The 22,304-nt window shown below is 52.1% G+C and overlaps 1 protein-coding gene across 2 annotated transcripts; it reads left to right on the top strand.

The window, feature by feature from the left end:
* Positions 1-18,360: 18,360 nt before the first annotated feature.
* On the top strand, positions 18,361-20,001 carry LOC308248971 (interferon alpha-inducible protein 27-like protein 2). 2 transcript variants are annotated; one of them, XM_080669478.1, is made up of 4 exons: positions 18,361-18,474; positions 18,584-18,613; positions 19,090-19,251; positions 19,780-20,001. In XM_080669478.1, exons 1-4 carry the CDS (start codon positions 18,468-18,470, stop codon positions 19,980-19,982), a joined length of 402 nt encoding a protein of 133 aa, XP_080525604.1. In that variant the 5' UTR covers positions 18,361-18,467; the 3' UTR covers positions 19,983-20,001. The 2 variants fall into 2 exon arrangements, with proteins under 2 accessions (XP_080525604.1, XP_080525603.1); XM_080669477.1 differs by having other exon boundaries at positions 18,370-18,474; positions 19,008-19,251.
* The last annotated feature ends 2,303 nt before the right edge of the window (positions 20,002-22,304 follow it).

Genomic DNA, 22,304 nt, shown 5'->3' with positions numbered 1-22,304 from the left:
CCCGCCGGCCTCCTGCATCCGGCTATGCTCTCCCACCGGCAATGTCGGTCTCTTTTCTCCATGAAGACTTGTCACCCACCTCGCCCTTGACAGTTCAATTCATGTTTGCTTTCCTTCTGGAACCCTCTCGGATCCTCTTAACCCTCGGCTCCCCCTCAATCCGGATGCCCCACCGTGAGGCCCGTAGTCTGCTCCCGTCCTTCCCCCTCCGTGTTCGGGTCTCTGTTGGAGATGTGGGAGGCCATGGAGCACAGCAGGCAGCCTGGGACCCAGGCTGCCCGGGAGGCTGACTCCTCGGCACTGCGGGACTTGGAACTGAGCCTCAACGCTGTAACCTATGTCCTGTGTGACCTTGGGCAACTTACCTAACCTCTCTGGGTCTCAGGTTCCTCGTCTATTAAAAAGAAAAAAAAATGACAATAATATCTACTTTGGCCCTCACCAGTGGTTAGAGCAGGGGTGGGCAAACTTTTTGACTCGAGGGCCACAATGGGTTCTTAAACTGGACCGGAGGGCCGGAACAAAAGCATGGATGGAGTGTTTGTGTGAACTAATATAAATTCAAAGTAAAGGAGCGGAGGGGAGAGCAAGAGAACCCTCCGCTCTTTTGGCTCCGTGGGCGGATAGAACAGCCGAACGGGCCAGATCCGGCCCGCGGGCCGTCGTTTGCCCACGGCTGGGTTAGAGCATGAGCCTTCACACCGAAGGGTCTCAGGCTTAATTCCAGTCAAGGGCATGTACCTGGGTTGTAGGTTTGAACCCTGGCCCCTGTCGGGGTGCATGCAGGAGACAACTAATCGATGTGTCTCTCTCACATCAATGTTTCTCTCTCACTCTCTCTAAAAAATCAATGGGAAAAAAATAATTCTCGGGGGAGGATTAACAAAATAATAACAACAACAATAATAATAATAATATCTGCTTTGCAGGATGGTGGTGATTATTAGAGGTAATGGGTGTAACTGCGCCTGGCAAACAGGGATTTTAATAATGATGGCCACCTTAGTGTTAAGGATCGCTCTTCTGGTCTTTGTTTCTTGAAGGATGTGATTAGAGAGAGCAGGCGGGCTGCTGCAGGGGCAGGAAGGCCTGACTTCTTCCTGATGCCCATCCTGTCTGCACATGCCAACCCTCCCCCTCCTGCTCCCCTTCCTCCCGCCACACACAAAATGCCCTTGTTGGCTCTGGGATAAATTGTGCACTTTTAAATATATATGTTTTTATTGATTTCAGAGAAGGAGGGAGAGGGGAAGAGAGACAGAAACATCAATGATGAGAGGGAATCATGGATCAGCTGCCTCCTGCACGCCCCACACTGGGGATCGAGTCCACAACCTGGGCATGTGCCCCGACCAGGAATTGCACAGTGACCTTCTGGTTCATAGGCCGACGCTCAACCACTGAACCACACTGGCCGGGCTGGAGGGTTCTTTGAGAAAGCCAAGCAGTGCCCTAAAGCAAGGCTCCGGATAGGGGTGGGTGTGGAGGTGGGAGGAGGCCATTCTATAAAGACCTTACGGGTAGCATGGAGCCATCAGGAAGGGCTATTTCCTGTCCCCTCCCAGAGCCGCAGTGCCCCTCAGGGGACAGAGGAGCCTTGTCAGCTGCACTGGGCCGCGGAGGGAGCCTCACACCAGGGCTCTCGCTGCACCGCTCCGCTCAGGACAGCAGAGCCCGGGGTGTGCTAGAGGGACCCCCACAGACCAAGCCACACACAGTCAGCCTGTCCCAGACCTAGCGCCAAGCCAGATCTGATTGTTTTTTAAGAATAAAGACATGGAGCCCTGGCCGGGTTGGCTCAGTGGACAGAGTGTCCCGGGTTCGATTCCGGTCAAGGGCATGTACCTTGGTGGCGGGCACATCCCCGGTGGGGAGTGTGCAGGAGGCGGCTGGTCCATGTTTCTCTCTCATCGATGTTTCTAGCTCTCTATCCCTCTCCCTTCCTCTCTGTAAAAAATCAATAAAATATATTTTAAAAATAAGTAAATAAAAATAAAGACCTGGAACACCTCTTGCGCTTCACTGTTGTGGCAGAGGATGCAGTTGTCACCTCCTGTTTTGCAGGAGAGGCAATGGCCATCCAGAGCGAAGGCCTGGTTTCCCAGAGTCCTTTGCAGTCAGATGTGAGCAGAATGTCCAGGTCCTGCCCTTAAGGAAAGGGGCATGATGACGGGAGTTTATTCTCACTCAGCTCCACTCTGGGCAGCCCCGGGGGCCCGTGCTCCCTCAACCCCGGGGACCCCCCTTTACCTGCAGGGCCCAGGGTTGCGTGGGCTCCCCACCTAGGTCTGCATTCAGGGGGTGACCAGGGCTTCAGGGCTGGGGATGAAGGCGGCTGTAAAGGAGAGCAGGAGGGTTGGGGTGATGGATCCGTCCTGTAAATTACAGTGGGGGTTACACAAACCTACACACGTGTTAACATTCTTAGAACTATACACCACAAGGGATGAAAAGTCCATTTTACTGCATAATTTAAAGAACGAAATGAATGTACACAGACCTGTGTGTGTGTGTGTGTGTGTGTGTGTGTGTACGTGTGTGCGGGCACGCACTATTTGTATACGTAGTGTTTGGTTGTGTGCCTGGTGCACAGAAAGTGCTGCTTGATGTGTGGGCACAGACCGGCGGCCCCAGTGTTGCCAGGGTCAGAGAGGGCCTCTTGCTAGATCAGTCAGCTCCATTGCGAAACACACACTTTAGGCTGTAGCCAACTTTCTTTCTTTCTTTCTTTCTTTCTTTCTTTCTTTCTTTCTTTCTTTCTTTCTTTCTTTCTTTCTTTCTTCCTTCCTTCCTTCCTTCCTTCCTTCCTTCCTTCCTTTCTGGTTAATCTGTACCCAAGGATATTTTTCCATTGATTTTTTTCTTTTTTTTTAGAGATAGTGAAAGGGAAGAGGGGGGAAGGGGAGAGAAACATCGATGTGAAAGAGACCCATGGATTGGTTGCCCCCTGCACAACCAGGGCCGGGGATCAAGCCTGCAACCCAGGTACATGCCCTTGACCGGAATCAAACCCGGGACCCTTCAGTCCGCAGGTCAACGCTCTATCCACTGAGCCAAACCGGCCAGGGCCCGACTTCTGATTTCAAAGCAGGACTTTCTTACTGACGTTAACAGTGTGTTCATTTACGTTACGGTGCGAGCTCCTGTTGCAGACGCAGACGGGCCCCTTGAGTAGCCCTGCTCCAGGAAGGGAGGCGATAACACCCATACTATGTACATACGGGCACTGTAACAACGGGCGAGGAAGGCAGACATGGCACTGACCTCCGGTGACCAGTGCTGGGCACAGGGCCTGGCTGGCGACAGCAGATGACTAATCGGGTCGGTCGGGGAAGCAAGTAGGGCCTGAAAGGAGAAGGCGCTTCATACCCAGCTCATTCACACATTCAACGGACGGATTTCTTGACGGCAGACAGACAGACAGACAGACAGACAATGGACTCTATGCAAGGCCCACTGAAATGCCCGCTGAATATGGCCCAAGAAGAGAGCCTGCCCGAGGACCAAAGGGGGTGACAACCTGTTGAAGTGTGTATCTTTCCTGATAGCAGAAATGTTTCCTTGTGCACCCCCAGAATGAGTCCTTCTCTCCTGCCGCCCCGGTTTTAAATCCAGAGACCCTGTCCTGCTGGAGAAAAGTCAGACAAGACCTGGCCCCTGAAAAGGCAAAGAGGGGAAGCAGGGGAGACACCATGACTCAGCAGCCAGCACCCTGGCCTCAGGGCTGCCCACAGGAAGCAGCTGGCCTGGAGCAGGGGACCCTGTGTAAGGCCTGTTCCCCCAGCCGCCCAGCTGGCCTGGAGCAGGGGACCCTGTGTAAGGCCTGTTCCCCCAGCCGGCCTGGAGCAGGGGACCCTGTGTAAGGCCTGTTCCCCCAGCCGCCCAGCTGGCCTGGAGCAGGGGACCCTGTCTGAGGGCCTGTTCCCCCAGCCGCCCAGCTGGCCTGGAGCAGGGGACCCTGTGTAAGGCCTGTTCCCCCAGCCGCCCAGCTGGCCTGGAGCAGGGGACCCTGTGTAAGGCCTGTTCCCCCAGCCGCCCAGCTGGCCTGGAGCAGGGGACCCTGTGTAAGGCCTGTTCCCCCAGCCGCCCAGCTGGCCTGGAGCAGGGGACCCTGTGTAAGGCCTGTTCCCCCAGCCGCCCCGCTGGCCTGGAGCAGGGGACCCTGTCTGAGGACCTGTTCCCCCAGCTGCCCAGCTGGCCTGGAGCAGGGGACCCTGTGTAAGGCCTGTTCCCCCAGCCGCCCAGCTGGCCTGGAGCAGGGGACCCTGTGTAAGGCCTGTTCCCCCAGCCGCCCAGCTCTCCTGGAGCAGGGGACCCTGTGTAAGGCCTGTTCCCCCAGCCGCCCAGCTCTCCTGGAGCAGGGGACCCTGTGTAAGGCCTGTTCCCCCAGCCGCCCAGCTGGCCTGGAGCAGGGGACCCTGTGTAAGGCCTGTTCCCCCAGCCGCCCAGCTGGCCTGGAGCAGGGGACCCTGTGTAAGGCCTGTTCCCCCAGCCGCCCAGCTGGCCTGGAGCAGGGGACCCTGTGTAAGGCCTGTTCCCCCACCCGCCCAGCTGGCCTGGAGCAGGTGACCCTGTGTAAGGCCTGTTCCCCCAGCCGCCCAGCTGGCCTGGAGCAGGGGACCCTGTGTAAGGCCTGTTCCCCCAGCCGCCCAGCTCTCCTGGAGCAGGGGACCCTGTATGAGGACCTGTTCCCCCAGCCGCCCAGCTCTCCTGGAGCAGGGGACCCTGTATGAGGACCTGTTCCCCCAGCCGCCCAGCTGGCCTGGAGCAGGGGACCCTGTGTAAGGCCTGTTCCCCCAGCCGCCCAGCTGGCCTGGAGCAGGGGACCCTGTGTAAGGCCTGTTCCCCCAGCCGCCCAGCTCTCCTGGAGCAGGGGACCCTGTATGAGGACCTGTTCCCCCAGCCGCCCAGCTGGCCTGGAGCAGGGGACCCTGTATGAGGACCTGTTCCCCCAGCCGCCCAGCTCTCCTGGAGCAGGGGACCCTGTATGAGGACCTGTTCCCCCAGCCGCCCAGCTCTCCTGGAGCAGGGGACCCTGTGTAAGGCCTGTTCCCCCAGCCGCCCAGCTCTCCTGGAGCAGGGGACCCTGTGTAAGGCCTGTTCCCCCAGCCGCCGAGCGGATGAACAGGGCTCTCATACTTCCTCGCCTTCCCCACCCCTCCCTGACTTTCTCAGATTCCTTGGGGCTCACATTGTCACTCATTGATTAGACCCTTTCCATCCTCTTTTCCTGCCCTAGATCTGCAGCTCTGAGTATTTCGGTTCTTTGCCAAAGGCCAGCAAGCTTTGCCCTCCGAGAAAGGCACGCGTCCCTGCTGATAGCAGCTCCAGAAGCTGAACGCCTGCTTCCACCTCCCCGCCCTGCTTGAGTTCTCCGGGTGCCGCTGGCACAGCCCACAGTCCCCCGGCCTCTCTGCCATCGCAGACCTCCTGGCAGAGCGCGGCAGCCTCTGTTATTTCAATGTATTATTTACGCGGCCCATTTCCACCGCCAAGGACAGCGCACAAAGCACACTGGATCCTGCGCCAGGAAACCACACGCCTCCCCCGTGTGCGCGCGCTCCACCTCCGGCCGCACCTACCTCGCCGAGCCTTTCGCTTTACTGGGGCACCTCACTAGGCCAGGAACAATGGGACCTCGGATAATAGGACAGTCACCGCAGTGCCACGGCGGCTCTCCAGGCAGGGCGTGGGTGACGCAAACACACAGGGTGGTTCGCAGCCGCTGCAGAGTTGTACCGGGCAGGCTGGAGCCCGGGGCTTCTCGCAGTTACGCCTTAGAGCGAGCACCGTGTCATGCCATCTCTCTGGACTGCAGCCTCCTCACCTGTGCAATATAAATGTGCTGGCTCCGCCCTGCCAGCCTCGCGGGGCTGTGGCAAGGATCGAGGGGGGCAGTGCAGCCTGGCAGGCGTGGCCCCCTGCACCCCCCACACTGGGCACCATGATCTTCTGTTCAGTGGGGGGTGCAGGAGGCCGCCAGTCAGTGATTCTCTCTCATCCTTGATGTTTCTCTCTCTCCCTCCCTCTCCCTTCCTCTCTGAAATCAATTTAAAAAAAATAATTTTTTTTTAAAAAGAGGACTAGCCCTAGCCAGTTTGGCTCAGTGGATAGAGCAGTGGTTCTCAACCTTCCTAATGCCGCGGCCCTTGAATACAGTTCCTCCTGTGGTGGGGACCCCCAACCATAAAATGATTTTCGTTGCTACTTCATCACTGTCATTTTGCTACTGTTATGAATCGTCATGTAAATATCTGTGTTTTCCGATGGTGTTAGGCGACCCTGCTAGCGGTTCTCAACCTGTGGGTCGCGACCATCGGAAAACACAGATATTTACATGACGATTCATAACAGTAGCAAAATGACAGTGATGAAGTAGCAACGAAAATCATTTTATGGTTGGGGGTCCCCACAACGTGAGGAACTGTATTCAAGGGCCACAGCATTAGGAAGGTTGAGAACCGCTGGGATAGAGCGTCGGCCTGCAGACTAAAGGGTCCTGGGTTCGATTCCGGTCAAGGGCACGTACCTGGTTGCAGGCTCCCGGCCCTGGTTGGGGGCACGCGGGAGGCAACCCATCGATGCGTCTCTCTGACATCAGGGGTTCTCTCTGTCTCTCCCTCTCCCTTCCCTCGCTCTAAAAATCCCTGGAGAAATACCCTCAGGTGAGGATTACAAAATGGAAAAGAGGAATGGTGCGTGTAGACGCTCATGGCAGGACACTCCGCTCCGACTGCTCCACGTGAGGCCCCCGGGCCCGCAGCGTCAGCATCGCCTGGGGGCTTGTCCGACAGGCAGGGCCCAGGCCCCTCCCGGCCTGCTCATCAGGACGCTTGTTTCTCGGAGTGCGTTTTTTACTGAGACCCAGGCCATGTGCAGGAAGCACTGTGACATGCAAACACACCTGTGCTTTGGCGGGAGGAATGTGCCGTGTGGAGCATGGAGCTTTTAGTTCAAATTCAGCTCTGCCCCTGACCGCCTTCGTGGCCTTGGGAAAGTGCTGGAGCCTCGGCTCCTCTGCTGGAAAACACTGTCACATGCTGTCACACAAGACTGCCGGATGGCCCTGGCCGGTGGCCCAGTGGTTAGAGCATGGCCCCTGCAGATGGAAAGAAAAGGCCGGGGCCCCAAGCGTCCCCATTTCCCCGGGCTGGAGGGTCTGCAGGCTGCCCCCTAGCCACCGAGCACCCCGTGTACAGCACCTGGAGGCCCAGGACTGAGGTCAGCAAGTGAATGGTGGGGGAGGGAGGAACCGTGAGCAGCTGATTTTTTACTAAGCAAACTTTTTTAAAACATATATCTTTATTGATTTCAGAGAGGAAGGGAGAGGGAAAGAGAGATAGAAGCATCCATGATGATGGAGAATCATTGATCGGCTGACTTCTACAGGTCCTACACTGGGGATCGAGCCCAAAACCTGGGCATGGGCCCTGACCTGGAATCGAACCGTGACCTCCTGGTTCATAGGTCGACGCTCAGCCACTGAGCCACGCCGGCCGGGCCTACTAAGCAAACTTGATACAACTTGAAGCTGCGCATGCTTGGCCTGTGTTTCAAAAGTTTCCAGCAATGCTGGGAAATGGACTGCGTCAGGCCCGACAGGATCCCATCCAAGTAATTACCCGGCCGAGGGAGCGTCTCACGGGCTTAAAAATACCCGCGCTCAGGGCCGTGGTGAGCGTGCAGCGAGGCGGCACCGCCCTTGGCACGGCCCCTCATGAGACGGCGCGCGGCCGAACTGAAAGCTTCGCTGAGCCCGGGGGCCTGTGCGTGGCCGCAGCCCCGGCAGCTGCGTTTTGATGGCTCTGCTACTCCGTGTTCCCAGTCCACCACGGGGCCTCGGGCCCTGACCCGCAGAGTCCCGACTCCTGGCTGCTGGAGCTTCTGTGGCGGTGGTGGTTTGTTTGCAGAAAAAGCTCATCTGTTTTTTTCAAGGACCCAAGTAGTGTGACCCGCTGAGCTTTCTGCCCTCCGGCCAGAGCCTTTGAGGAAATCAAGTGAAGGAAATTTTCACAGACAGCAGTTTTATATTTTTTAATATATTTTTTATTGATTTCAGAGAGGAAGGGAGAGGGGGAGAGAGAGATAGAAATATCAGTGATGAGAGAGAATCATCGATTGGCTGCCATCCTGCACACCCCACACTGGGGAGCCCGCAACTCGCAACTCAGGGAATGTGCCCCGACCAGGACTCGAACTGTGACCTTCTGGTTCACAGGTCGACGCTCCGCCGCTGAGCCACGCCGGCCGGGCTCACAGACAGCAGCTGTAGATGCCCCCCACACTGGGCACCGTGATCTTCAAACCTAGCATGTGGGCCAGCTGGACAGGTACTTGTGAGCACCGCCCGGTGTGGGACACTGAATGACTACCCCCGGTTCCTTACCCCTCTGCATTCACACCCTGGCCACGGACTCATTTGGGGCAGAGAAATTCCCACTCCTTGACTTGGAGCTTGACCATGCGGCTTGCTTTGGCCGGAGAACTGGAATAGCCAGGTTCCAAGGCCAGGCCTTCAGCGCTTCCCGGGGCAGCTGCTGCGCCACCATTCTGCCACCAGAGGGCGCGCACAGCAGGCTGGAGCTCTCCCTAAACTGCCCTCAGTCCCTCCAGGCCCCACCGGGAGCGCAGGGGTCTAACAGGGTGGGACCCAGGGTCTCCCGCTCTTGGCCTGCTGCCCAGAGCTGAATTAATTTACGTACTACTTTAATTCAGTTTATTTTTTCAGGTTTTCCATTTCTTCTTGGGTCAATCTGTTACTATCTCAACGAATGTCCACTTTCCTTCTACTGTCATGGAGAGGCAGAGTTGTTTGTAATTTTTCCTTAGTCTCGGTTAACGGTGATGAAGCACTCTTATTCTTGATGATGGGAGTTTTTGTTTTCTCCCACCGTTTTATTTCACCAAGGAAAACTCCAGCCAGGGTTTTAACGTGTTATTCACTTAAAAGTTGAGATTGTCCATTTCTTTTTCTATTGTGTTTTTTTTCTATTTCGTTGATTTCTGCCCTTTATTTCTTTTCTTCCACGTACTTTGGATTTAATTTGCTCTTCTTAATTTGGACACATACTTTATTCTAACTCTTTCTTTTCTTCTAATACAAACATTTGAAGCTACACAAAAAAATATTTCTATGTGCTGACGTGGTCACATCCTACACATTTTGGTGTTTTATTCATTCAAAATATTTTCTAATTTCACTTGTGATCTTTTTTACATATACATCTTTTTTAATTTTTCAGTATTTTTTTAACTGTAAGAGAACATTTATTGGGTAAATGTCAGAAGTATAAAAAGTAATTTCTAGAAGAAATGGGCTTAGGAAACACGTTCTAGCGGCCAAGGAAGGGCCCTTGGAGCTTGGGAGTGAGGAAGCTGATGGTATGTTGCCTGGGGCCAGAGGGGGGCAGAAGGGCAAGGACTCGGGGGGAGGAGGAATGGGAAGGGAAGGGAAGGGAGGGGAGGGGAGGGGAGGGGAGGGGAGGGGAAGGGAGGGGAGGAGAGGGGAGGGGAGGGGAGGGGAAGGTGAAGGGAGGGGAGGGGAAGGGAGGGGAGGGGAAGGGAAGGGAGGGGAGGGGAAGGGAAGGGAGGGGAGGGGAAGGGAAGGGAGGGGAACGGAGGGGAGGGGAGGGGAACGGAGGGGGGAGAGGAGGGGAGGGAAGGGGAGGGGAGGGGAAGGGAGGGGAGGGGAGGAGAGGGGAAGGGAAGGAAAGGGAGGGGAGGGGAAGGTGAGGGGAGGGGAGGGGAAGGGAAGGGAGGGGAGGGGAGGGGAAGGGAGGGGGGAGGGAGGGGAGGGGAAGGGAGGGGAGGGGAGGGGAGGGGAAGGGAAGGAAAGGGAGGGGAGGGGAAGGGGAGGGGAGGGGAAGGAAGGGGAGGGGAAGGGAGGGGAGGGGAGGGGAGGGGAAGGGAAGGAAAGGGAGGGGAGGGGAGGGGAAGGGAAGGAAAGGGAGGGGAGGGGAGGGGAAGGGAGGGGAGGGAAGGGGAGGGGAAGGGAAGGAAAGGGAGGGAAGGGGAGGGGAAGGGGAGGGGAAGGGGAGGGGAGGAAAAGGAAAGGGAGGGGAGGGGAGAGGAGGGGAAGGGAGGGGAAGGGGGAGGGGAGGGGAAGGGAGGGGAAGGGGGAGGGGAGGGGAAGGGAGGGGAGGGGAAGGGAGGGGAGGGGAGGAAAAGGGAGGGGAGGGGAGGGGAAGGGAGGGGAGGGGAGGGGAAGGGAAGGAAAAGGAAGGAAGGGAAGGAGAGGGGAGGGGAGGGGAGGGGAGGGGAGGACACAGGCATGCTCCCAGGAGGGAAAGCACCTAAATCTACATCTTTTTAAAAATATGTTTTTCTTAATTTCAAACAGAGGAAAGGAGAGGGAGAGAGAGAGACAGAAACACCGATGGGAGAAGAACATCTATCCGCTGCCTCCGGCACACTCCCCTCTAGGGACCCAACCCTGTGGCCTACTGGTGCATGGGATGGTGCTCCGCCCACTGAGCCACACTGGCTGGGCTCACGTGTGACTTTCAGTTTGTCCCATGGGCTATGGAGAAGGATGATACTCGGTTCTCATCGCTCTGAGGATTTCTATATATTGTATTGTTATTGATTACGCATTGAAAAGCTCTGTGGCCAGATAATGTACTCTGTATACGTCTGAACTTCTGAAATTTATGAGACTTATTTTATGACCCAGTATGTGGTCTGTCTCAGTGAGTGATCTATATGCTTTAGCCAATATTTTAGCCAATATTTTTTCAGCTATCATTTTTCACCTATTATTTCTCTCCTCAATTACATGTGTGTTTTCACCTATTATTTCTCTCCTCAATTACATGTGTGTTTTCACCTATCATTTCTCTCCTCACCAATTACATGTGTGTTTTCACCTATTATTCCTCTCCTCACCAGTTACATGTGTCTTTTCACCTATTATTCCTCTCCTCAATTACATGTGTGTTTTCACCTATTATTCCTCTCCTCACCAATTACATGTGTGTTTTCACCTATCATTTCTCTCCTCACCAGTTACATGTGTCTTTTCACCTATCATTTCTCTCCTCACCAATTACATGTGTGTTTTCACCTATCATTCCTCTCCTCACCAATTACATGTGTCTTTTCACCTATCATTTCTCTCCTCACCAATTACATGTGTGTTTTCACCTATTATTCCTCTCCTCACCAATTACATGTGTGTTTTCACCTATTATTCCTCTCCTCACCAATTACATGTGTGTTTTCACCTATTATTTCTCTCCTCATCAATTACATGTGTGTTTTCACCTATTATTTCTCTCCTCACCAATTACATGTGTGTTTTCACCTATCTTTTCTCTCCTCACCAGTTACATGTGTGTTTTCACCTATTATTTCTCTCCTCACCAGTTACATGTGTGTTTTCACCTATCATTCCTCTCCTCACCAGTTACATGTGTGTTTTCACCTATTATTTCTCTCCTCACCAGTTACATGTGTCTTTTCACCTATCATTCCTCTCCTCACCAGTTACATGTGTCTTTTCACCTATCATTTCTCTCCTCACCAATTACATGTGTGTTTTCACCTATTATTTCTCTCCTCACCAATTACATGTGTGTTTTCACCTATCTTTTCTCTCCTCACCAATTACATGTGTGTTTTCACCTATCATTTCTCTCCTCACCAATTACATGTGTGTTTTCACCTATCATTTCTCTCCTCACCAATTACATGTGTGTTTTCACCTATTATTACTCTCCTCACCAATTACATGTGTGTTTTCACCTATCTTTTCTCTCCTCACCAATTACATGTGTGTTTTCACCTATCATTTCTCTCCTCACCAGTTACATGTGTCTTTTCACCTATTATTTCTCTCCTCACCAATTACATGTGTGTTTTCACCTATCTTTTCTCTCCTCACCAATTACATGTGTGTTTTCACCTATCATTCCTCTCCTCACCAATTACATGTGTGTTTTCACCTATTATTCCTCTCCTCACCAATTACATGTGTGTTTTCACCTATCATTTCTCTCCTCACCAATTACATGTGTGTTTTCACCTATCATTCCTCTCCTCACCAGTTACATGTGTGTTTTCACCTATTATTTCTCTCCTCACCAGTTACATGTGTGTTTTCACCTATCATTCCTCTCCTCACCAGTTACATGTGTGTTTTCACCTATTATTTCTCTCCTCACCAGTTACATGTGTCTTTTCACCTATCATTCCTCTCCTCACCAGTTACATGTGTCTTTTCACCTATCATTTCTCTCCTCACCAATTACATGTGTGTTTTCACCTATTATTTCTCTCCTCACCAATTACATGTGTGTTTTCACCTATCTTTTCTCTCCTCACCAATTACATGTGTGTTTTCACCTATCATTTCTCTCCTCACCAATTACATGTGTGTTTTCACCTATCATTTCTCTCCTCACCAATTACATGTGTGTTTTCACCTATTATTACTCTCCTCACCAATTACATGTGTGTTTTCACCTATCTTTTCTCTCCTCACCAATTACATGTGTGTTTTCACCTATCATTTCTCTCCTCACCAGTTACATGTGTCTTTTCACCTATTATTTCTCTCCTCACCAATTACATGTGTGTTTTCACCTATCTTTTCTCTCCTCACCAATTACATGTGTGTTTTCACCTATCATTCCTCTCCTCACCAATTACATGTGTGTTTTCACCTATTATTCCTCTCCTCACCAATTACATGTGTGTTTTCACCTATCATTTCTCTCCTCACCAATTACATGTGTGTTTTCACCTATCATTCCTCTCCTCACCAGTTACATGTGTGTTTTCACCTATTATTTCTCTCCTCACCAGTTACATGTGTGTTTTCACCTATCTTTTCTCTCCTCACCAATTACATGTGTGTTTTCACCTATCATTCCTCTCCTCACCAATTACATGTGTGTTTTCACCTATTATTCCTCTCCTCACCAGTTACATGTGTCTTTTCACCTATCATTTCTCTCCTCAATTACATGTGTGTTTTCACCTATCATTTCTCTCCTCACCAGTTACATGTGTCTTTTCACCTATCATTTCTCTCCTCACCAGTTACATGTGTGTTTTCACCTATCATTTCTCTCCTCACCAATTACATGTGTGTTTTCACCTATCATTTCTCTCCTCACCAATTACATGTGTGTTTTCACCTATCTTTTCTCTCCTCACCAATTACATGTGTGTTTTCACCTATCATTTCTCTCCTCACCAGTTACATGTGTGTTTTCACCTATCTTTTCTCTCCTCACCAATTACATGTGTGTTTTCACCTATCATTTCTCTCCTCACCAGTTACATGTGTGTTTTCACCTATCATTTCTCTCCTCACCAATTACATGTGTGTTTTCACCTATTATTCCTCTCCTCACCAGTTACATGTGTCTTTTCACCTATTATTCCTCTCCTCAATTACATGTGTGTTTTCACCTATCATTTCTCTCCTCACCAGTTACATGTGTCTTTTCACCTATCATTTCTCTCCTCACCAATTACATGTGTGTTTTCACCTATCATTCCTCTCCTCACCAATTACATGTGTCTTTTCACCTATCATTTCTCTCCTCACCAATTACATGTGTGTTTTCACCTATTATTCCTCTCCTCACCAATTACATGTGTGTTTTCACCTATTATTCCTCTCCTCACCAATTACATGTGTGTTTTCACCTATCTTTTCTCTCCTCACCAATTACATGTGTGTTTTCACCTATTATTCCTCTCCTCACCAGTTACATGTGTCTTTTCACCTATCATTTCTCTCCTCAATTACATGTGTGTTTTCACCTATCATTTCTCTCCTCACCAGTTACATGTGTCTTTTCACCTATCATTTCTCTCCTCACCAGTTACATGTGTGTTTTCACCTATCATTTCTCTCCTCACCAATTACATGTGTGTTGGGCCACTCAGTCCTATTGCACAAGTTACTGAAGCACTGTTCACTTTTACCATTTTTTCCTTTTCTCTGATTTAGTTGGATTATCTTTTTTATCTTTCTTCAAATTCAATCCTCTTATTGTGTCCAGTATGCTGTTAATCCCATTCCATGAATTTATAATGTCACGTATTGTATTTTTCAGAGCCATGATTTAGCTCTTTTTTTAGGGGATCCAACTCTCTCCTTGAATTTCCAATCTTTTCAATTTCTTACATATTCTAGATTCTTATGTATATTTATCAAAATAATTTTAGCCCTAGCTGGTTTTGTTCAGTGGATAGAGTGTCGGCCTGTGGAGGAAGGGTCCTGGGTTCGATTCCGGTCAAGGGCAGGCTTCTCCCCAGCCCAGGGCCTTCACAGCTCATGCAGGAGGCAACCAATCAATGTGTTTCTCTCACACTGATGTTTCTCTCTGTCTTTCCCTCTCTCTTCCACCCTCTCTAAAAGTCAATGGAAAATATCCTCAGGTGAGGATTAAAAACATTATTAATAATAATTATTTTAAAGTATATTTCTGATAAATCCAACATATGGGTCATCTGTGGAACTGTGTCTATTAACTGATTATTTTTCTTGATTACCGGTTATACTTTCCTGTCTAGTTGTATGTCTTGTAAATTTTTTTTAACGCTAGATATTTTATCTGGGAAGGGCTCATCTCTGGGGTTTAGTTATTTTACATTTCTTTGCCCACGGCTCTGTGTTGACTTTTAAGCAGGGGTTGGCCAATGATAGCCCATAGTTCAAATCCGGCTCACAACCTGTTTGTGTACAGATCATGAAATGAGAATGGCTTTTGCCTTCTTAAAGGACCATGAAGAAAAAAAGGGGGGGGGGGAAGAGGGGGAGAAAACGAAACAAAAACCAAGACCGTGTGTGACAAAGTATTTACTCTCTGGTCCATAACACAGTATTTGTCAACACTGGATTAAAGGAAAAAATGTTGTTTATCCGTTGAGTTCTTGTTTTTCAGCAGTAACATCCCTCCACGTCTTAGCCAGAAGCAGCACTCCCATTTAATTTCTACTTCCTGATTCGTGGAGACTGCGCATCTTTTCATATATGTATTGGTTATTTGAATAACCTCATTGGTTTTTTTATTTGGTTTCTTAAGTCTCTTGCATGTTTTTTTCTACTAGACAGTTTGACCTTTTAATGATTGGTAGGAGTAATTTATATATTCTGGATATCAGTCCTTTGTTAGTTACATGTGCAACCAATGTTTTCCTCCATTGTGTTGGCTTGACTTTTCATTCTTCCCATAGTGACTTTATTGACTAGAGTTTCTTAATGTTAATGTATTCAAGTTCATAACCTTTTCCTGTATGGTTCAGTGCTTTCCTTGTGTTTGGTTTAAGCGTATGGTCTTCATTTACAAATTCCAGGAAACCAGAGCCGAATCCAGTTGGCACTGCTCAGGGGGGAGACTAAGAAGGTGGATGGGCTCCACCATATAGCTCAATGGTTGAGTGTCGACCTATGAACCAGGAGGTCACGGTTCGATTCCCCATCAGGGCACATGCCCAGGCTCAATACCCTCTAGAGGGTGTGCAGGAGGCAGCTGATCAATGATTCTCTCTCATCGTTGATGTTTCTCTCTCTCCCTCTCCCTTCCTCTCTGAAATGAGTAAAATTATTTTTTTAAAAGAAGAAGGTGGGTGGTATACATTGAGTTTTAGGCTAGCCTCGAAAGTAGCTTTTTATAAACAGTAAGTCTATTTGTGGCTTGGGTTCTTTTTAAAATTAACATTGAATTTATTGAAATAAAAATTAAAAGCTAATATCCTTACGTTTTTATTAAGTTCTAATTAAAACCTTAATTTTCTATCTATAAATCTAAGAGGATCTTTACAACCTAGTTAATTAAATTCCCTAAGTAGTTTAGGTTGAATATATATTAACATAACCAATTTTCTTTTTAAGCATATATCTATAATTCCATTTTTAAACACTGCATTTGTTTCTAACAAGCAAAGCCTTCCTATGAATGTGGTGAATACTATAAACCTAATAAAATAAACATATACAATTTTGAATGTTCGTCTTTATAACCACCATTAAATCTCTCCCTGAAGTACTGTACTCCATTAAAATTGGAATCATAACTAATCTGTCACATATACCAAATTTGTGTGCACTAATATTCAATATACACAAATTATTCTTAAAATATTCCAAAAAATAATATCATTGGCTTTGTATTTTTTTCTTTAAATACTGTAATTATAAACATGCCTCGGTTTTTAGTTACCTTCTAAGATGGTAGTTTTTAACTGGGATGGTACTGCCCTCTAGGGGACATTTGTGGAATTGGATGGCATGTTTTTAGTATCATAGTGATGGAGGGATGCTCTAGTATTAGGCACAGAGGGGTCCGGATGCCTGACGCCCTGACCTACGCAGGGCAGTCCTCACAGCTAGAAGTCGTCCTGTACGGATTTCAGAGGTCCCTTCATGTAAACAAAAAATTCATAGTTCCCTGAGCCTAGAACTTCACCACATTTTACACACAGGTGTTTTTGCATGGTTTTGATATAGATTGAATTTTGCAGGAACTGCAATGATCTTGCACATCAGGGAGACACTGTACTTTGATGTGTCCTGAACGTTACCAAGATCTATTGACAACTTCAGGAAACGGTGCTTTGCGTAGCAATGTCCCTCGTGGCACCCGAGTCAGTGTGTGTGCGCAGCAGTCACACGCAGGGTGCTTAGACATAGTCACATGGGGAGGGGTCATAGACACATTCCTGAATCCCTGTTTCAATGATCAAATATAAAAACTTCCTAACTTTCAATTACATATGGTATTATCTTAAATCCAAACTCAAATGAAGCAACTGATTTATTATACCTTCTGCTTTATTATATCTGGGCTTGAGCATATAAATATTGAAATAAATAACTTATTTCTCTTTTATATTACAGTTTTGGCAGTATGTTGTGTGTAACCAGATGATGTTGTGTATGCATTCCATTTCAGGATAGAAGAGATTATTACAAAGTATTTTTAAATCTCAAACCATCTATATGCAGCCCTGCACTGAGAGTTAAGATACTGCTATCCTGACCCTGGGACTGAGCAATCACGCGAGTGGATGACAGCTGGCGGCCTAGCAGCAGCAACAGCCCGGTAACAAGGAACACACCCAGCATGCAGATGGTGACTTCAAACACCATGCTCTCACACGGGGAGCCTGGCTTCAGGTCTAGGGCTGACATAGGCAGAATAAGCCTGCAGCATCACACAGTGCCAGAACGTCAGGAAGTTTTACACCTACACACTCACACACACACTCACACACACACACTCACACACACACACTCACACACACACTCACACACACTCACACACACACTCACACACACTCACACACTCACACACACTCACACACTCACACACACTCACACACACTGACACACACCTACACACTGACACACACACTGACACACACCTACACACTCACACACACACACACTCACACATACACACACTCACACACACTCACACACACACATACACACTCACACACTCACACACACACTCACACACACACACTCACACATACACACACTCACACACACACACATTCACACATACACACACTCACTCACACACTCACACACACACACACACTCACACACACTCACACATACACACACCTACACACATACACATACACACACTCATACACCTACACGCATACATCTACATGCACACATACACACATATACACACTCACACATACACACACTCACATGCACACACACTCACTTACACACCTACACACATACACACACACTCTCACACACGCTCCATGATGGGGTGGGTGTCAAAGAGACACAGGAACCAACTAAAAGACCGGCAATAGCCAAAGCTGGAAAAACTTGAGCAGCAAAATAAAGTACTATCGGATTCTAAACGGAAGTGTAAAGTGAATATCAGTGAGTCCATCCTGATTCAAACAACGGGTCCGATCAATAAACGGGAGAGAAGAGAGACTGCCACGCAGAATTCCAGCAACGGAAGGAGCTGTCCACCCTCAGAGGCGGGGCCCAGCTCCCCCTCCCTAAGTGTGCGCTGTCCCAGGACCTCCTCCCCTAGGGGGACAGTGGGGAGGGGTCCACACTCAGACAGTGACAGAGCGGGGTGGCCGTGGCGAGGCGCACTGGAAGGAAACGCGCCCAAATGAAGTGAAGTGAAATATTGTGGGTTGTTTGGTTTTCTGGGTTTTTCTCTTTGGTTGGGGGGGGGGGGGGGGCGGATACAACTTGGAACCACGCCCCTGGCTTCAGCGTCCGGTGTTTTAGGCTCTTTTCTCCTGGGCAGAGCCATCGACAAGAGAGAACCCAAACCCACCGGGGACCCCCGCGGGCAGGAGAGCGGCGGGAGCGGGCGGGGTGCGGACGGGGTGCGGGCGGGAGGGGGCGGGGTGCGGTGCTGCCGCGGGCCACGCGGGGTCGCCCTCGGGTCGCCCGGGAAGCCAGGCCCACGGAGCAGCCCTTCCTGCGCTGAGCCGGCACCGTGATCAGTGGCACCATGATCAGTGAGTCTCGCTTTCCCGCGGGGCGGCGACCTGGGGGCGGGGGGCTGGCCTCCCCGACTCCCACCGCTCCCTCCAACAGCTAACTGACCCCCCCGCCTTGTGTCCCTAGAGAAAGTGGCTGCTGCTGCGGTCGGAGGAGGTGAGTTACTGGGTCCCCTCCATCGCCAGCCCTCCGCGGCCCTCATCTGCAGGGGGGGAGGGGGCCTTACCCACCCGCCTGCGGGCTGCGAGCTGGCGCCCCCGCCCCCACCCCAGCTGCCTGCGTGAACCTTAGGGGCGGAGAGCCCCCCTCCCGCGGGAGGTCACCTGGGTCCCCACTAGCTGCTCCTCTAGTGCTTCCTCCTGATGAGCATGCGGAAAGGGGGGTGCGATGGCTTCTTTCACCCCCCGCCTTTGCACACACACACACCCCCGAACCCAGCAAGTCAGAGACCCCACGGCGCCGTGCCGGGACCTCCTGTGACTGCCCCCGCCGGCCCCCGCACCCCACCTTGTCCTTTACCTCCGCGCCCCTCCGAGCTGCTGTCTCCCAGGTGCGCAGGGCAGACGGGTACGGAGCTGCCAAGGGGGTGCGCGCCCCGGCGCCCACGTCCCGACGCAGCCCTCCCCCCGCAGCGGTGGCCGTGGGCGCCGTGCCCCTGGTGCTGGGCGCCGTGGGCTTCACCAGCGCCGGCATCGCCGCCTCCTCCTTGGCCGCCAAGATGATGTCGGCGGCGGCCATCGCCAACGGGGGCGGGGTCCCCGCCGGCGGCCTGGTGGCGGTTCTGCAGTCCGCGGGTAGGTGTCCTGGGGTGCAGGGCGGCGGGTGGGGCGGGAGGGAGGGTCTGGGTCAGGGCGGGAGCCTGCGCCTGAGGGGGGGCCTGTCCGCTCCCCAGCTCCCTGGTCCTTTGTCGCTCCCTGTCTGTCCTCTTTCTGGCTCCTGGGTGAGGTGGGGGGGGAGGGGCAGAGGAGGTTCAGGGAGGGAGAGGAAAGGAAGGAGCCCAGGGTGAGTGATGTCTGGGCTGTGGGTCCAGCTCTACCCACAGCTGACACCTGGGTGGCCCCGGGTGGGTCCCCTCACTCTTGGGGCCTCAGGGGCCGCCTGTGTAAAGTGAGGGGGGACCAGTAGTGGGGGGAGCCTGTGGCCAGCTCTCCTCTGCCCCCACTTCCCATGAGTTCCCCATCTCCTCTCTCTTCTCCGCCCCAGCATCCTCTACCCAGAGCAGAGCCCTGCGGGTGTCAGGACCTACAGGAGGGACCCAGGTGGGGTCTCTGGGCCTGGGTCCTCCGGAGGGTACCCCACGCTCACCCTCTCTTCTCCCCCAGGGGCAGCTGGACTCTCCACGTCGGCCAACGTCCTCCTGGCCTCCGCTGGGTCCGTTCTGGGCGCCTTGCTGGGAGGTTCAAAAAAGGCGCCCCCTTCTTCTCCCCCACTTGGACCCGGGGCTGAGGGGGACCAGCCAGGAAAAAACGCATCCCAGGTTAACCCTCCGAAACCCCCCCTCAGCTCAGAGAAGCCTCAGAAATAAAGGTCACGTGCACATGCGCCCCCCTGTCCTCATTCCTGCAGGCCTGGTTGGGATGCTGTGAATTAGAGGCTCCTGGTCCCCCCAATCTCCCACCTGCCTTGTCACGCGGGGGGGTGGGGGGGGGCGGGGGAGGCTGATCAAGCACAGAATCGGTTGGCAGGAGGCTTTGGTTGGTCCTAGTCTTACAAGGGATGGGCTGTGTAACCCAGGGCCACCCACACACTCTTTGCCCCTCACTCAGTGGCGGGGTTGATCCAGGTTCCTGTTGGGGGGCCGGGGTGAAGGGTAACCAGGATGCATGTGGCGCCACGGGCCCCAGAGCCCTTTGCCCTTGCTCCTCAGTGGGCACTACACACCCAGCGCTGACCGACACCCTCCGCGGCCTCGGGATTCCTGGGGGAGGCCGGCAAGCAAACGGCCAGACAGTGCCCGTGCCAGGTGCTCCGCGGGCTCGGGCACTGCAGGGGGAGGAGACTGAACCCAATGTCACTGGGAAATCAAACAGGAACTGACCGTCACCAGCTCCTACCCTGGCTACAAGGGCTTTGGGGTGTCCCTGAGTCTCCACTCACCCCCAGGATGAGGTCTTTCCTGCCCGTGAGGTGTCATTCTCTGGAGTTGTTCGTTAGTTTATTTGTTTGTTTTTTAAAAGGATGAGTTGTAAACTAAATTAAAAATAGGAGTTCTGTCCTAGCTGGTGTGGCTCAGTGGATAGAGCGTCGGCCTGCAGACGGAAGGTTCCTGGGTTCGATTCCAGTCAAGAGCACATGACCGGGTTGCGGGCTCGGTCCCCAGGGTGGGGTGTGCAGGAGGCAGCCAATCAATGATTCTATTGCATAATTGATGTTTCTTTTTTTTTTTAATATATTTTATTGATTTTTTTACAGAGAGGAAGGGAGAGAGATAGAGAGCTAGAAACATCGATGAGAGAGAAACATCGATCAGCTGCCTCCTGCACACCTCCTACTGGGGATGTGCCTGCAACCAAGTTACGTGTCCTTGACCGGAATTGAACCTGGGACCTTTCAGTCCGCAGGCCAACGCTCTATCCACTGAGCCAAACCGGTTAGGGCTGCATAGTTGATGTTTCTATCTCTCTCTCCCTTCCTCTCTAAAATCAATAACAATATTTCGTTTTAAATTCACTTACATAAATAATAAATAAAATAGGCGCGCTAAGACTCCTGCTTGCCCCCAGTGGATGGCCTTGAGGTGGCCTCCAGGAGCACACGCTGCGCGGATCCCCCAGGAGGGCCGCCCAGAGCGCGGAGAGCTGGGGAGAGGTCACTCCCAGCGCCAAGAGAAAGCCCCACCACCCCCACACAGCCTGGCTTTCCTGACCCCGAGCGGGGAGTGCAGGCCGGCAGCCGGCCCAGCCCCGCACAGGACGAACCCACTCGTTCCAGGCCCTTGCTTGCTGCCTGTCTTCCCCCGGTCTCGGCCTCCATCCCCCGTCTGTGCTCCCTGGAGTCCCCTGCATAAAACATTTGCACTCGCCGAAACCGGTTTGGCTCAGTGGATGGAGCGTCGGCCTGCGGACTGGGGGGTCCCGGGTTCGATTCCGGTCAAGGGCATGTACCTTGGTTGCGGGCACATCCCCGGTGGGAGGTGTGCAGGAGGCAGCTGATCGATGTTTCTCTCTCATCGATGTTTCTAGCTCTCTATCCCTCTCCTTTCCTCTCTGTAAAATATCAATAAAATATATATATATAAAAAAAACAAAAACATTTGCACTCAAATCCCTGTTTCGGGGTCTCAGCCCCACACAGGAGCCCACGGGGCTGAGCCCGAAACAGCCACAGCGCCCCATCAGATGGTTCCTGGAATCCGGTTCAGGCTGGTCCTGTCTCCTTCCCTCAGGATGAGGCTCGGGCAGGGGGCTCTACAGCCTGTCTCATTAGGGCCCACCTGGTGGGCACCCCCAGACAGGCCCAGGTCTGTCAGAATCCCGGCAGAGAACACAGCTCTGCCCCCCGCCCCCACCCAGGCCAGGCTACCCTGGACCATGCCACGCGCTGAAGGCCTGGGAGGAAATCACTCCAACCAGCAGGCCATCCCTACGCCTGCGATTTGTCAGGGAAAGCGTTGCGCAATTTCTCACTTACCTTTCCTCCTGCCGCTGAAGATGCTCCAGAGAGTCGGGCGGGGGCTGGCCCGAAGACGGTTGGCACCGATGAGCCACCCTACCCTCCCTGGCCTCCCCGGACTCCGCCTTTGCAGTTGCCTGATTCATGAGAAAACAGTCTTCGCTCCTGAGCTCGGGAAGCAGCTGGGAAGGAGCTGTGTGCCTGCAGCCCCGCCCCAAGGCCCCGCAGCCGGAGA

This window comes from Plecotus auritus, assembly GCF_963455305.1.
Source record: "Plecotus auritus genome assembly, chromosome: 1".
Taxonomy (NCBI): Eukaryota; Metazoa; Chordata; class Mammalia; order Chiroptera; family Vespertilionidae; genus Plecotus; species Plecotus auritus.
Note: the sequence above shows the minus strand (reverse complement) of the source record. Positions and strands in the feature narration are given on the sequence as shown.

Excerpts from the sequence above, each read along its gene's own strand:
- LOC308248971 (XM_080669477.1), top strand. Across the intron at positions 18,614-19,007 it reads TGCTGCTGCGGTCGGAGGAG|GTGCGCAGGGCAGACGGGTA; the intron begins GTGAGTTACTGG and ends GCTGTCTCCCAG. Across the intron at positions 19,252-19,779 it reads GGCGGTTCTGCAGTCCGCGG|GGGCAGCTGGACTCTCCACG; the intron begins GTAGGTGTCCTG and ends CTTCTCCCCCAG.